Source organism: Notechis scutatus, chromosome 1 (assembly GCF_049901735.1).
Source record: "Notechis scutatus isolate UNSWTSFEM ecotype Mainland chromosome 1, rNotScu1.2, whole genome shotgun sequence".
Taxonomy (NCBI): Eukaryota; Metazoa; Chordata; class Lepidosauria; order Squamata; family Elapidae; genus Notechis; species Notechis scutatus.
The window spans coordinates 48,512,969-48,529,749 of NC_142009.1; the positions used below are offsets into that span (position 1 = coordinate 48,512,969).

The window sequence follows — 16,781 nt, forward strand, 5'->3', positions numbered from 1 at the left end:
AGGCAATCATAAAAGTTACTTCTATGTTTCTGGGAACTGGATGCTGCGAGAATATTTTATAGATGCAGGTAACAGCTGAATATCTAAAATTAATCAGTATTTCCACAGAGAGCATCAACTATTCCACTTCATAAAATTAAGTTCATGAAGTCTTTCCTTTGATGAAGTTGCATCAAGCTTATGGAAGCATGACAGAAACCAAATATTGTCTGTATTTCTTTTTTTTTTTCTGAATTACAAGAAGATATTTGAAAGTAGTGTCATGGGCAGAAATTCAGCTGATCTGATTTTCCTTGAGATAACAATTCAGTGAACAGTGCTCTGCTTATCTCAGCACTCCTTGCTTCAGTGCTGAGTCATAGTAACCTTTATGGATAAAAACACATACATAAGAACATGATAAAGATCAGTAAATTAAATTTATTTTGGTATTATTACATTTTGAAATAAAAAATGTAGTATTATATTTGGAGTTTTCCCATAATGGGGTAAGCAAGGGTTCAATTATAATATATGCTAGCAAAATAAGAATGTATAATTTATATGTGAAACAGAAAATTTTCTGATAGCCTTTGTTGAAATGGAAGACTTCAATTGTTAATTGCTTTTGAATAATATTTTGCTATCATAAGCAGATCAATGTCATTTGTCTGAAGGTTTCCCTTCAGTCAATGATATATCTGTAAGAATACACTGAATACTATTAGTTTTATTCTGTAGCTGATGACTACGTTTCTCATTATGTAACCCACCATAAAATTTTGCACTGGGTAGATAGATTAAAAAACCATTCAACCATGAAGCACATAAGATATCCTGGGGACCAGTCATCACCTTTCTCTCTTTGTGATACCTTCTGTGTCTTGGGTATCTGGAGAATGAGTGAAACCAAGGAGCTATTGATGTATAGGATGGTGCTGTCATGAATTTCAAGCAGAGTTGGAAAAAACTTGATTCAGCAGCAGGTCCCAAATTTTATATGAATTGAGAAATGAAAGATCTAATTTGTTCCTCCAGAGAAAAACTTAGTTTTCACTAAAACAGCTGACCATATTATAGCTTATCTACAACTTTAAATTATTAACAATTGCAAGTGTTTTCTATGACAGCAAAACCCTCCCAGATTTTTTTTTTCTGAATGGAATTACATTCTGGAAGTTATAGTTCCAACATATTTGAGGCGCCTGATACAGGAAGGTCAAATTAGGAGGTATTGTTCCAATACAGAATGATAAGTATGAGTATTTTTGAGATTATTCTGTATGCTATTCTTGCAAACCTCCAAAAGACAGAAATAGAAAAATCTACTAAATGGTTTCAAAATGGTTGTTATGGACAAATAACTGGCATTATCAGATATTTACATGTTCTTCCAAAAGATCTCATCTTACAAAAATGTATGGCACTCTAATGTTTTATTCATTTAATAGACAAAAAAACCCTCTTGGAAAGAAATTTGTATAGATAGTTCAGTTATTAAAATAATTATTTAATTCCAAAAGTGTGCTGTACAATTTTCAGAAATCATTCAGTAGAAGGAATCTTTAGTTCTTTGTGAAAGTAAAGATGATACCCCAACACACAATATAGTCAGTCAGTCAGTCAGTCAAAAACCTAGTGCAGAAAAACAGTTCTGGCCTCCTTGCTTTACCATGTTCTGCATGAATATCCTTCCTGGATTTCCACAAAAGTTTTTCACATTTCTTAGGCATACTGTCAAAAAGGATTCTAATGTTGGCAAGTTCCACAAGAGGGAGAGGCCAAATCCTACTTAACCACTCATAGTGAATGTTTTGCCAAATTCTACCCTGTAAGACAAAACTGTTCTTTAATCACATATTCTTTTCCCGAAAAAGGGAAGGAAAAGTTCATGCTTTCTGATAGGAAAGGTTTATTTGTCATAAGAAAATAGTACCACTACTATGTCTCATCATCTGTTCAAATGCCCCTTTGAATGGAAATATTGAATATTAATACTTAAGTTGTTTCTATTACTTCTTAACATCAGAAAACACAGGAACTCCTGCAGAGTTTAATTGTGTTTGTCTTTGGCTTTGTTTTCATTATTGATTTATTTTTATACACATTTCTCTTTGAGCTGTCCTTTCAAGTTCTTGAGCCAATTTGCTGTGAAGAAACTTTGCTTGACCCCAATCAACATTGTTTTTTCAAGGCTTTTAAACCCTTTTTTTTCCTTCATCTCAAGGTCAACCTTGATCTCCACAACTATTATTTTCAAATCTCCTGCTCTGTCTCTTCCCTCAGCTGCTCTTGCTTCCTCAGGTTTTCTTCCCTTCAAATCATTTTTTTTAAATTTTTAAAAATGTGATTTCAAGCTCATTGTTCAATCTGTTTCAGTGGTTACACTTTCATGTCTCAGAAAGCAAATTTTAAAAGTAGAAAAATCTATAGTGAATCTAAGGTTTTAGTTCTTTCTCCATTCATTTTCTTATATGGCTAAAAGAAACAATTTGGAAACATTTTTTTCTTTTGATTAATTACAGTTTTCATTTTATATGAACAAAAAAACTTATTAATATTAACTGGGTGACCAGTTAGAATACATTTTCATTATCATAATTTGATCATGATTTCAAACTTGCATCTTATAAAAATTGTAATATTTTGCTTTCTTTCTCCTCCCCTCCCCTTCCTTTCCCTTTTCTTTCTTCCACAGAAGTTTTGATGTTGGGTTACATAAGTTCCTTATCAGGTAAGTCAAAATGTTTTGTTATATTACTCCTGATTTTAAGGCCTACAGCCCAATGAGTTATTCCTTTTTAAAATCATACTACCTAGATGGTTTGTAGTACTGTTGGAGTGATCCAGTAATATTGAGTTCTGTTTCATTGATTTGATTTTACTACTTCCCAACTCCAAATGACTCTGCTAAAGTTATGGAGGGATTTCCTATTTAACAAATAGGATGAATTAAAATGCAAGATTTTATGAGCAGACCTGTGCTCCCTCCAACCTCAAAAATGGTTCTGGTGGCATGAAGAATGCTCTGAGTAAACTTTCAAAGTTCTTGACATTGACTTTTTCCTAGGCCCCCATTCTGCTAAAAGAAGGGTTTATTGAGTAGAAACATTTCACCCTCTATGTCAAGAAACATGTAGAATGATTTAGTATTAGAACTAGAAAACAGGATCTGAATGCAAATTGTTTAGCATTCTCTACTAGACAGCAAATTAATTTATAGGCTCTAACAATACAATTCTGAGACCATGATTTACTTATTTAAACTTTATTTGATGCTAAATACACAATTTCATTGTGTATAGAATGTATAGAAAAGTGATTTTCCCTCAATATAAATAAAACTTCTCACAGAAGTGAATATATGTAGCTCAGGATTGAACTATAGAGTCCTTGGTGCTCTCTGAGCTTGCTTTCTTGCAGACATTTCATTGCACAACTAGGTAACATCATCAATGCATTATGATGTTATCAATCCATGAGACATTTCATTTGTGTAATGAAATGTCTAAAAAGCAGACAACCAAGCTCAGAGTTCACCAAGGACTGTACAGCAATAACTTCTCAGTTTTCTAGAAAAGGGGCACCAACCTTTTGGACCTCAGGGACCACCAAACTCATAATTTTAAATCCCGCAGACCACTAATATGAATTTTGACTGATGGTGGCCTGCTGACGTTGGTGGGAAAATCAGTCCCATATTCCAGAGCTGCAGTAGTCACTGGTGCTTTGGTCATCCCAGAGCAGCTGCTCCTCCACCTGAGTGCACTGGCCTGCCATAGACTGGAGGAGCTACTCCGGAATGACCAAAGGGCCAGTCTTCATTAGCCTTGTGTTCCCATGAAGCTTGGATTAATTGCTTTGGGGGGAGTGCTTGGGGAGGGACATTTCTTTGTAGACCGCCAAAATTTTCTCGTGGACCACCAGTGGTCCCCAGCCCACCAGTTGGCAACCACTGTTCTAGAAGATGGGGCAAAAAGAAAAATAAGTAATTATGGCCAAATTAGGTCTCTTAGTTCATTTAATATTTATTAGTCAAGTAAAACAAATATGACATGAAAGCATTAGTAGGCAACTGGATGACAGTAAAAAAACTGGATACATTATTAAATGATATACCTAGAGATATTAATATGCTAAATAAGGAGATAGATACCTGAGAGAATCCCTGATATTTTGCTGTTTCATTAAACTGCAGTATGGGAAGGCATTTTGCTAATGAGAAGAGAGATTGGTGATTTGCAATCTTGCTTCTGTTCGCATTATTGTCATTATACCTTCATGATAATGGGATTTGTGGGAATACTTTCATCAGGAAAGAAGACACTTCATTGTTCTGATGTGTAAGAGGTTGGCATGATTGCAAAGTTGTTTTTTTCCCATCAGAGATTCATATGCAAATATTCTTTTAAAAAAATCCCCGAAACAAGTTACAGATTTAAGAACTTGTTTCAAAGTTATTTGCTCACTTATTGCTTTTTGTAAGCACAATTTTTCTGTTTGTAGAAAAAAGAGGCAGGATATATTTTTCTTTTGCACTTTCTTCATCTGGAAAATGATGGTGTACTTTGTATGTTTTATTGTAAGACTACAAGATAAAGCACCTGTTTCATCAGACTTTATTTTTCTTAAATATAGTTCACATTTACATGTTTATAATTTAGAGGATATAGTGTATATTTTGCTATGATGTAACAACCAGTGGTTAAGTGTGCTAATGTTAATTAATACAACAGTTTATATCAGTTCAGTGAATATGGGTGGGATCACAGCTCTTGGGTGCTTTTATTTTGTGGAAAGTGTTGTATAATTCTGTAAGTATATGAGAAAATAACTCTGGACATATTTTGGCTTAAGAACACCGTAACAGGTAGTAGATTGTGACTAATCAGAATGATAATGTCTCTAACTTATAAAAATGGGGCAATATCTGAATGAAATAAATGTTAAGACTTGTGTGGTATCTAGCAAACCTTTGGGCCTATAATAATCTCTTTAGCAATATTTAGTTCTTATTTTTCCAGTGTTCTGTATAATTGCCTGCATACAACCATTACTTCCTGCTAACTGTTCACATACTCATGCAGATACCTAGCCAGCATTGTCCTATCCAGCTGACCAGAGAAACTGAGATTAGGAGTTAATTGCATTTTCCATTGGAAAATATTTGCATAGAAGAAGGAAGGGCTCTTGGACTGACTTTGGGACTGATGTCTTAAAGATGAGAAACCCATCAAAGAGGTGTATAATGGCTAATATGTCACCACAATACAAAAAGATGTTGAGACTCTGGAAAGAGTGTAGAGAAGAGCAACAAAAATGATTATCGTGTAATGAAAAAGAGAAATAAGGGAGACATGATAGCAGTGCTCCAATATTTGAGGGGCTGCTATAAAGATGAGGGGGTCAAACTATTTTCCAAAGCACCAAAAGGCAAGATAGAATGCAATTTACTCCTAGTCAGTACAATGAGGACCCAGATTGTTGGGGGCAATATGCTGACTCGGTAAAGCGCTTAGAGAGGTAGTAAAATACTGTGAAGCAGTATATAAGTCTAAGTGCTATTACTGTTGTTAAATAAGATGGATCTACACAACAGTAACTGGTGTAAATTGATGGCTTTGAGAAAGCACATAGATGACAGGTAAACCTAAATGGAGGACTGCTAAAAGTTTGGTTTATTCTGGGATGTTGGTTTGAGAGGAGTCTAAAACCTCCAGAGCACAGTCTGGAGAAGTGGAGAAACAAAGAGGCTTTGAGACCCTTTACAATGCATCCAAGGTGCTCAAAAAAGCCTTTACATCCTATAACTATACAGCAAGGCTCACCTTAAATCCTGGCCCCATATCAAGTTTTTAAAGCTTTTCAGTGCATTTCTAAATAAATATATACGGGATGCTTGTGATAATGGTAGAGGTATGTTGTCTGGGAGTGTGAATGTACTTTTGTATGCAGAAGTCACTGGGTTGGCTGAGAATCTGAATGCTATTCATTGAATACTGGGTTATATGATGCAGTGACATGGAACAGAAATGTATTAAAGACAAATACAATTGTAAGTGATAGAGTAAATAGACTGCATAATTGCAAGTTACACATAAAATAGAGCAAGTAGATATGTCCAATAGAGTGTTTATATAAAGGAGGAAATGAAATTTTAAAACAGGAAATATTGGTGGAAAGATGGTGGGTAATTTGTGGTCTGTTGCAAAGAATGATGAAAGATGGTAAAATGGCTGTGTCTATTTCCTTCCTTATGGAAGTGTAAGAGTTACAAGTGTCAGGAGAAATGTAAACAATGTGATGGAGTGGGAACCGGCTACTTAAGTATGTGATAAACCATAAGAGATAGGGTGAAGAACACCTGGGTGCTGAAAGATCCTTTGCTGAATATGAAGGTGAATGAACCAATGGAAAGAAATACATTACTGTGCCTTGTACCTATGAAGAGAATGAATGAGGATCAAAACTCAAAACAAACCATTGAAGAAGGGCAAATAAGTCAAGAGGAAATGGAAGAGTGAGAAAGTCATGGCTACATAGAGCTGAAGAGATCCTGAAAAAAGGAAGAAATGAAATGTTTAACAAACAAGAAGCAGTGTAAAAAGCAATGCACTGGTGTGATGGAGACAGAAGTGCTTTGCCAGGATAGAAAGATATAGGAAATAATGTTGCATGGTGTTGCTAGAAATTAATTTTATCTATGTTCCTTTTTCTTCCTGCATGATTTTAATTTTGTTGGTTTACTATTTCATATGCTTTTCTGAATTTTGGAGAATTTGGTTTATTATGGGTATACATATATTGTAATATGCAAATACTCATTCATGCAACCATTCAGTTGTCTGCCACAATCAATTTCCTCACGTTGACAGCTAACCATCCTTTGCCAGGATGGCAGATACCCACTACTGATTGATTGATAAGTATACCTCCTTCCCTCCCTTCCTGTGTGTGTGTGTGTGTGTGTTTGAACTTGCTGTTGGTTTTTTCTCAGAAAGTTTCTGAAAATCAATTTATTATAAGCATCTTGCGCTAGATACTTATGTTTGCTATGTTTTGTTCTTGCATAAATAATGCACACAGACAGTTTCCTGGTATGACTGAAGTTCCCAAAGATGTAAAAAAAAAACAAACTGGTTTCACAAGGTAATTATGTTAAAAATTTGAATTATTCATTTTTTTTTAAACAAAAATCTATCATGCTGTCACATGCAACCTTGTTGTTCCCAGTGATATGTTTTAATATTTTAGATGATGATTTTGCATTTGTTCACTAATCTGGATTATGAATCAGATGTTTGCAGAATGCAGAATGAATGCAGCACTGCTATGACATGGGTATCCCGAAACAATTCACGGAGTCCACTTTTTATGCACTGTTTTCTTACATTTACAACTACTTTAATAATGAAGTATCCAATGATGCTTTTTTGCCCATTTGCTGCCTGTCACTATGTTTGTTTCCCTTTAAATGTCAAAAGGAAAAAAATAGCAGTTTTCTTAACTGCTTCGTTGTCTTTGTTACTGAATATGAATATTATAGCTGCAGATAAAGGTATGAGTTAGCCTGTAGAAAAAATAAAAGAAATTATATGGAAAGTACTTCCCCCCCGCCCCCTTAGCCATTCAAGCTGGAAGATTCAAAGGGGAGCCTGTTATCCTATTTGGACATTCTTTGTGTTTGAGATTGGCATTCCCACTTGGTCCTGCCTATTCTAGTACTATCCAAAGACTAACAGAATTTGAATAATGAGCCTTCTGCTGGGTTGCCAAATGCTTTGAGTCTGATACTGGCAAAGCTGGTGAAGAAGGAGGTGCTAACCATCAGCAGTGTACACACCTGTCTTGTCAGTAAAAGGACATTGCAATGAGTTGAATATAGTGAAGCATTATGCCCTTTTTGGAATATACAAGCCTTATTGGATTAGGCCAAAGACCTAGGGAATTGAACATTCTGTAGAAAATAATGACCAAGCAGGCATGAACAAGATAGTCCTCTTCAATTGTGATTCCCCTGGCAAATAGAATTTAATTTTTATTGCCTTTGTCAATTAAAGCATTTTTCCCTGAATAAGTCCTGTCCCATTTTAGAACAGTCCAAATTGGTGACCTTTATGAATTTGATGACATTGCATTCCACAGTAGGTGCATGTTACATTATGAAGAACTCTGTTTTATAGATTCTTAGGTTCCCTATATTTAGCCTTAGGAAGTAGGAAAACGTTCAAATATTAACACTTTATCCACATAGCATCTAGTAATTTAAAATATTTTATTATTATTTTATTATAAATTAGCTTGATACCCATGCTTCGCTACGAAACTATGTGGTCGGGCTTAGTTTTGGGGGTGGAAAATAAGGGGGGAAAAATTCTGCATCTGCCTACCAGCATCCATCGGTATTCATCTGGCTAGTTTCCTGTCAGTGTGTGAGAGAGTTGAGGGCTGTTTGGAAACTGAAACAGTATTTGCTGTGTGAGCAAGAAGGAGACAGCAAGGAGCCTGGGCATGGCTTTGCTCAACTGTTCTGTACTAAAAGCTGGTTGCTGCTGTGAAACTAAAACTGAAACTTCTTCCTCTGCTTGTGTTTTGCATTTGGAACAGATTTCTTTTCAGGTGGGCAGGGGGAGTAGAACTCCTTAGCATCAGAGCATGTTAATAAGAATATACATAATAAGAATAAGAATAAGGATATACGAAATACTAAAGCTCTGATGGTCATTTCGAAAAATCCTTTCTTAGTGAGCAGCTAGAAGCCAAGAGGAACATACGTGTCACATTTCAAGTTTGTAGGCTTTACGTTTCTGGAGATTTTGTGGTGATGCATGTATTTCGCATACATACATACATACATACATGTATGTATGTGTGTGTATATATATATATATGTTATGTCCCACCTTCTAAAATAAACAGTTAAGGCTGAAAGCAGCAGTCCTTGTAAAGAAAGGCAGCAAACAGGAATTTTCACAGATAGCTCCAATAAGTAAAAGTTCCAACGAACTAAATCCAAGACTCAACAAGATTCTTCAGATCAAATTCCTTCACAAAATAATTCCAATAAGTAGAAGTTCCAACGAATTAAATCCAAATCCCAACAAGATATTTCAGATCAAAATCCTCCAAACTGTGCTCTTCAGTTCTCTCTTGCAAATAGACACTTTGTTCCGGACAAAGTGCAAAGTCATATCTCTCCCTTTATAGAGTAACTAATTAGTCTAATTGCTGGTCTGCTCTCCTACTGTAACCTCGTTGGTTCCTCCTTGTCAGGAGACGTCTTGTCCTGACATCTACCCAGCAATCATCCAAATTATCATCTTCTTCACCTGAAGATAACATTTGTTCCTCATTATCACCCGTTCCCAGCTGACCACCTAATTGAAGGGTGGAGGAGTTTGAAGGTTCAAGCCGACCTTGCAAATCAAATGCATTCATCTCCTCCTCATCGTTAGAACTTGCTGATTCATATAAGTCCTCCTCGCTGGAGCTGTCATTCAAAAAACCTGTAGCAGATGCCGGAATCACAACACTATCCCTCACCGCAGGGCCCTTCCCCCGGGTCTGGCGATCCGGATGCGGTTTCGAAGGGAAGCGTGCATGAAAGTCTCGAAGCAGATCCGAAGCATGAAGTGTAGACGCATCCGTCCAGGAACAAACCTCCGAGTCATCTACCCTCCTCCTGACCAAATACTGGAAGCGGCCTTTGAGCCAACGGGAATCAAGGATGTCGACCACCGTATAATCAACAGCAGGCTCCTCAGAAGGCAATGATAACGGACCCGGTTCAGCAGAATCACGTAATCGACAAACAGAAGAATCAGGAATCAAAGAGATCGATGAAAGACGGGTGAATACGCATGGATCGTGGCAAAGTGAGGCGGTATGCCACGGGATTAATAACTGCCTCAATCGGGAACGGACCAATAAACCGATGATCAAGTTTTCTAATAGGGCGATCGACCTTCAGATGTTTTGTAGATAGCCACACTTTATCACCCACAACTAACGGAGGTGTATCTCGACGGGACCGATCTGCAAACCGCTTATAATCTTCTTTTGCCTTGTTCAATTGTTGTATCAGTAGACGGCGAACTGCGTGTAGTTCTTCCAAAAACTCTCGGGTCTCAGGAACCGGGAATCCATCATAGTTAATGGGAAGAAACGCGGATGATAACCCATATTTGCAAAAAATGGCGTGACACGGGTGGAGGTATGCTGCGAGTTGTTAAACGCGAATTCTGCTAACGGGAGGTATTTCACCCAATCGTTTTGTCGCAAATTAACAAAACATCTCAAATATTGAGTAAGAATCCCAATCACCTTCTCCGTCCCGCCATCAGTTTCCGGATGGTGCGCTGACGCTTAAACATACTTTCACTTGCAAAGCCGCCATTAACTGTTTCCAAAATTCTGCCGTAAACTGGACCCCACGATCAGAAACCACTCTATCAGGCAGTCCATGTAGACGGAAGATATGTTGCAAAAATAACTGAGCCGTGAGTGCGGGACGATGGTAATTTCCGACAGGGAATGAAATGGGCCATTTTAGTCAACATATCCACTACCACAAGCACTGTTGTGAACCCCGATGAAGACGGTAAATGTGTCAGAAAGTCCATAGAGATCGCTCCCCATGGTCTACTTGGAGTCGGCAAGGGTTGCAAAAGTCCAGGAGGTGCACCGGATGCTGCTTTCGCTTGCCTACATTGAACGCATAAGAAGCGGCGTAAGAAGACACATCATGACGAACTCGAGGCCACCAAAAAGTCCGAGTGACCAAATGCAAGGTCTTGTGTAATCCAAAATGACCAGCGGCTGGGTTATCATGACATTGTGTCATGATGAGAGCCCTCAACGGTCTGGTAGGCACATATAATAAACCCGATATCAAGCAGATCGTCTTCAAAAGACCATGGAGAAGTTGGGCCAATGTCCTCCCGTCTCTGCTGCGTCCACACATCCAACGTTGCGCCTCTCGTAGTTGGGCCCGTAAATCTACCGGTTCCTGCAGTACGGCTAGAGATTCGGTGGTAACACTGTCCGTAAAGGAAGAGGATCTTCGGCATAAGTATACTCCGGTTTCGAGATAATGCATCCGCCCTCCGGTTCTGACCACTTGGAACGTAAGTAACCGAGAAATTAAATCTGGCAAAAATAACGACCAACGAATCTGCCTTTGATTCAATTTCCTAGCCGTGGTCAAATGTTCCAGGTTCCTATGATCTGTCCGAACCTCCACCTTGTGTCGAGCTCCCTCCAAATGATGTCTCCAAGTCTCAAAAGCAACCTTAATAGCTAACAACTCTTTTTCCCAAATGGTATAGTTGCGTTCCGAAGCTGTAAGCTTCCTAGAATAATAAGCGCAAGGAAACAAAAGAGTGCCATCCTCCGAAGCTTGTAACAGCACTGCTCCGATAGCGACATTAGAAGCATCTGTCTCGACCACAAATGGGCGATCCGGATCAGGATGCTTCAATATGGGTTCAGTTATAAATGCTTTTTCAAAGTGTCAAAAGCCTGTTGTTGTGGAGGCCCCCACACAAATGGAACCTTCTTACAAAGAAGCTGGGTTATGGGATCCATTATCTTCGCAAAACCTGGAATGAAAGTCCGATAATAGTTGGCAAATCCTAAAAGTCGTTGCACATCTTTAACCCGACGAGGAGCTTCCCAACTACACAACGCCTCAACCTTTTTGGGGTCCATAGCAATGCCCACAGGAGAAATAATGTGTCCCAAGAATTCGATAGACGACTGAAAAAAAAAACATTTTTCTAATTTAGCATAAAGTTTATGTTCCCGAAGACGCTGAAGCACTTGACGCACCTGCTGAAGATGTTGCTCTTTAGATTTTGAATAAATCAAAATGTCGTCCAAATATATGACAACAAACTTATCCAACATGTCTCGAAAGATATCGTTCATTAAATGTTGAAATACAGCAGGAGCGTTGGTCAAACCAAATGGCATAACGGTGTACTCGAAATGACCATAACGAGTGCCAAAAGCCGTCTTCCACTCGTCTCCCTTACGCATCCGAACCAAATTGTAAGCTCCACGTAAGTCAAGTTTCGTGAAAATTGTAGCTTCCCGTAACCGCTCCAACAATTCGGAGATGAGCGGTAAAGGATAGCTATTTCTCACAGTGATAGCATTTAAGTGTCTATAGTCACAACAAAGACGAAGTTCTCCCGACTTCTTCTTGACAAAGAGAACAGGTGCTGAAAGAGGGGATGACGAAGGTCGAATAAATCCCGAGCTAGATTTTTATTCAAAAATTCTCGAAGTGCAACTAGTTCAGGCTCAGACAAAGAATACAACCTCCCCTTTGGTAATGGAGCGTCCGGTATCAAATCCACGGACAGTCATAAACACGATGTGGTGGTAATTGATCTGCCTCCTGTTCACTGAAAACATCGGGAAATCCGACAGCTCTGAAGGAATCGAGGCAGCAGAAGCGACAATATGTTGGCCTGCGCAGACATGTCTCAGGTGGTCCACACATTGCAAGCTTGGAAAAGAAACAGCGTTCTCGCGCCCAAGCCACCAACGGATCGTGTAGACGCAGCCAGGATACTCCGAGCACCAAAGGAAGATGGAGGTTCGAAGTGATATAAAAACTTATCGCCTCCTCGTGATCCGCAATACGCATACGCAGTGGTTGGGTGGCAAGCGAATAGGTCCCGACTTGAGTTCGCGCCCATCTATGGTTTCCACCTGCATGGGGATTCACAGGCACTAAAGGAACTTTGAAATGTTTTACTGAAATCATAATCCATAAAGCTAGTCATAGCCCCTGAATCCACCAGTGCCACGGCAGGGATTCCCTCCTTCCGAGATTGCAAGAATATGCGAGTGTCCAAAAAGTAAATGTCGAGGAGGGCCAGAATTAACTTCAGCAATTTGAGATGAAAGTGAATACTGTGCCCGACCTAGGGTTTCCTGAGGTCGGGCCTACCCGTTTCCGACGGACCAGCAATGGGTTTTTGATACAGGTCCACGAGTCCCCTTCCGAGTGCAGGAATTTGCAAAATGTCCCGAACCCCGCAATAAAGGCACAAACCTTCCTGAAATCTTCTCGATCGTTCCTGAACTGTTAAACGAGGGCGGAGTGCGCCTATCTCCATCGGCTCCTCTGCTGGAATTCTGGATTGGAAAACCCTCATAGGCGGGGTGCGTGAACGAGGAAACACAGGTGGCTCTGCAACGGTCCGTTTACACCCACGATGTTGTAGGCGAGCTTCAATACGTAAGCATTGAGTAATCAATGTGTCCAAAGTTGAAGCTACGCTCTGCATGAATTAGTTCATCCTTGATAATGTCGGACAAACCCTCTTGGAATGCTGCCATGTGAGCTGGTTCATTCCAGGTGGAGTCCATACACAACAAGCGAAATTCTGCAACGTATTCTTGCAATGAGTGTTTACCTTGAATAATATCCCTCAATTTTCTGTCCACAGTTTGAGATTTAATTGGATTCTCAAACATAACGTTCATCTGTTGAATAAACCCCTGGAAATCGTCCAGTAATGGACTATCTTGTACTAATAAGGAGTAGCCCATTTGGCAGCCTGCCCGGTTAACAAACTAATAATAAAGCCAATTTTAACTCGATCGGTTGGAAAATCCTCCGGCCTCACAGAAAAATACAATTGGCACTGACCCAAAAATGTTGAAAACATGTCCGTTTGCCCAGAAAATTTATCTGGCATAGCTATCGGAATTTTTCTCACAGGGGGTGCAGGGGGAACTCCAGCTGCAGCTGAAACAGTTTGAGAATTGGCAACGAACGATAATAATTGTGTTACCTGATTTTGAAGGGATACGTTGCTCTGGAGTAATTGATTTATTTGCATCTGTTGCTGCTCCACTAATTGTTGCATTTGAGTTGAATCCATCGTTGCAAAGATGGTCTGTTAGGTCCGAACAAAAATGTTATGTCCCACCTTCTAAAATAAACAGTTAAGGCTGAAAGCAGCAGTCCTTGTAAAGAAAGGCAGCAAACAGGAATTTTCACAGATAGCTCCAATAAGTAAAAGTTCCAACGAACTAAATCCAAGACTCAACAAGATTCTTCAGATCAAATTCCTTCACAAAATAATTCCAATAAGTAGAAGTTCCAACGAATTAAATCCAAATCCCAACAAGATATTTCAGATCAAAATCCTCCAAACTGTGCTCTTCAGTTCTCTCTTGCAAATAGACACTTTGTTCCGGACAAAGTGCAAAGTCATATCTCTCCCTTTATAGAGTAACTAATTAGTCTAATTGCTGGTCTGCTCTCCTACTGTAACCTCGTTGGTTCCTCCTTGTCAGGAGACGTCTTGTCCTGACATCTACCCAGCAATCATCCAAATTATCATCTTCTTCACCTGAAGATAACATTTGTTCCTCATTATCACCCGTTCCCGGCTGACCACCTAATTGAAGGGTGGAGGAGTTTGAAGGTTCAAGCCGACCTTGCAAATCAAATGCATTCATCTCCTCCTCATCGTTAGAACTTGCTGATTCATATAAGTCCTCCTCGCTGGAGCTGTCATTCAAAAAACCTGTAGCAGATGCCGGAATCACAACATATATATATATATATATATATATATATATATATATATATATATATATATATATATATACACAAATATATATATATTTGGTTATATATATATATAAAACCAAAGATCCATATATATATATATATATATGTATGTATGTATGTATGTATATATATATATATATATATATGTATGTATGTATATATATATATGTATATGTTTTCTGAGGTTCTCGCGGGTATTTGTATGTGGATCTTTGGTTATTCGGGTTTTCTCCGAATATATAGAGAGATGGCAGCTCCGGTCACACACTGCTTGCACTGGCACTAAGCCGAAAGCACCAGCCTGAAGATGGCGAGTGGGACCTCGCCGAAACGTTGCCTAGATACTTTGAATCTTACGCGGGAAAACCCGAATAACCAAAGATCCACATACAAATACCCGAGAACCTCAGAAAACAAATATTGCACCTCTACGGGAGGAAACCCACCATCTGACCAGGACTTATGAAAAACTTGAAGTCCAAAGAGCTTCCATTTTATGTGACCTCACATTCCTATGCAACTGCCGAGATCAAAATTTAATTCCCACAAGCTTCCAATTGAAATTCCACACCAACACAGCAGCCACCAAACGCATCCTAAAAAGAACAGAATTGGCCCTAATTAGAAATGAACTTCACACAAAAGATTTCTCCTAGACCAAATCAACAAAGATCTTCTTACACTTCACCTCAGACTCAGCAACAAGATTCACCCCTTACTTTGGGACAAATCCAAACAACTCGCTGTCTGGAGAGCCGAAACACAGACCACCCTCAAAACAGACACACACACCAACAAACTCAGAAAACTACAACAATGCCAGAAACCAACTCCCCCCTCACAGCCACACATGAAACAAACAGTGCACAACATCTCAGACAAGATCCTCACCGAAGCCGAAACCAAGGTCCTTTCAAAAGGATTCAACTTTGCTGTTGCTCCCAAACACATCCCCACAGAAACCATCATATGCGGAGTTGAAACCAGCCTGACCAAAACCAACCCTGATGAGGCTAATAGAATCAGACTCGAAATCACCAACATCCTCTGCACTAGCAAACCACCCAAAAGCAACTTATCCAAAGAAGAACAAACTGCACTACGTAACCTGAAAGAAGACACCAGCATAATAATCCTACCAGCAGACAAGGGCAACGCGACAGTGGTTATGAACACATCTGACTACCAAACCAAGTTAACCAACCTACTCCTAGACCCCACATACAAACCCCTAAAGACAGACCCCACCACCTACCTAGAAAAAACCACCAGATCCAAAATAAAAGCCTCCCCCATCAGTGAAGAAATCCAGCAAAGAATCATACCCAGAGAGAAATCATCCAGATGCCCTAAGCTTTATGGTCTCCCCAAGATACACAAAGAAGGAACTCCACTTAGACCAATAGTCAGCTCCATAGGCTCACCTCTACAAAACCTAGCCAAATTTCTCGCCAAACAACTACAGCCCTATGCAGAATCCATCAACTCACATGTAAGAAACTCATTCCAGTTCATCGAGATCATAAAGAAACAAAACTTACAACCCAGCGACCTACTAGTTAGCTTCGATGTCATATCCTCTTCACCCAAGTGCCAATAAAAGAAGCCTTGACAGCCATCCAAAACAAATACAACCCCCCAAGCACATCCTAGATCTGACCAACCACTGTCTATCCAATACATACTTCACCTACAATGGACAAAAATACAAACAAATAGAAGGAGCACCCATGGGATCACCCCTCTCACCTGTCATCGCAAAACCTCTACATGGAACACTTTGAAACACAAGCTCTAGAAAAATATGATCACAAACCCAAACTCTGGCTCAGATACGTAGATGACACCTTCATAATCTGGCCACACGGGAAAGAAAAACTGAACAACTTCCTCACACACCTCAACAGCCTACACCCCAAAATACAATTCACCATGGAAACAGAAGCTAACAATCAACTTCCCTTCCTAGATGTCTTGGTATACAAAAACCCAATGGCTCCCTAGGACACACCATCTACCAAAAGAAAACACATACAAACCGCTATCTACACGCACTCTCACACCACCACCCAGCACAGATCAATTCCGTAGCTGAGACACTCATCTCCAGAACAAAATGCTTAGCTGATGAACAACACCTAAAAACCGAACTAAACACTCACCAACGTACTAACAGCCAATGGATTTCAAAGAAAGAAGATCA

At 39.3% G+C, this 16,781-nt stretch overlaps 1 protein-coding gene across 1 annotated transcript in view; it reads left to right on the forward strand.

Annotated features, from left to right (window-relative positions):
* HHAT (hedgehog acyltransferase) overlaps positions 1-16,781 on the forward strand; it is a 197,241-nt gene that overhangs the window by 105,825 nt on the left and 74,635 nt on the right. Inside the window, 1 exon segment of the mRNA XM_087963324.1 lies at positions 2,678-2,713. Within this exon segment, the coding sequence (XP_087819450.1) occupies positions 2,678-2,713 (36 nt within the window).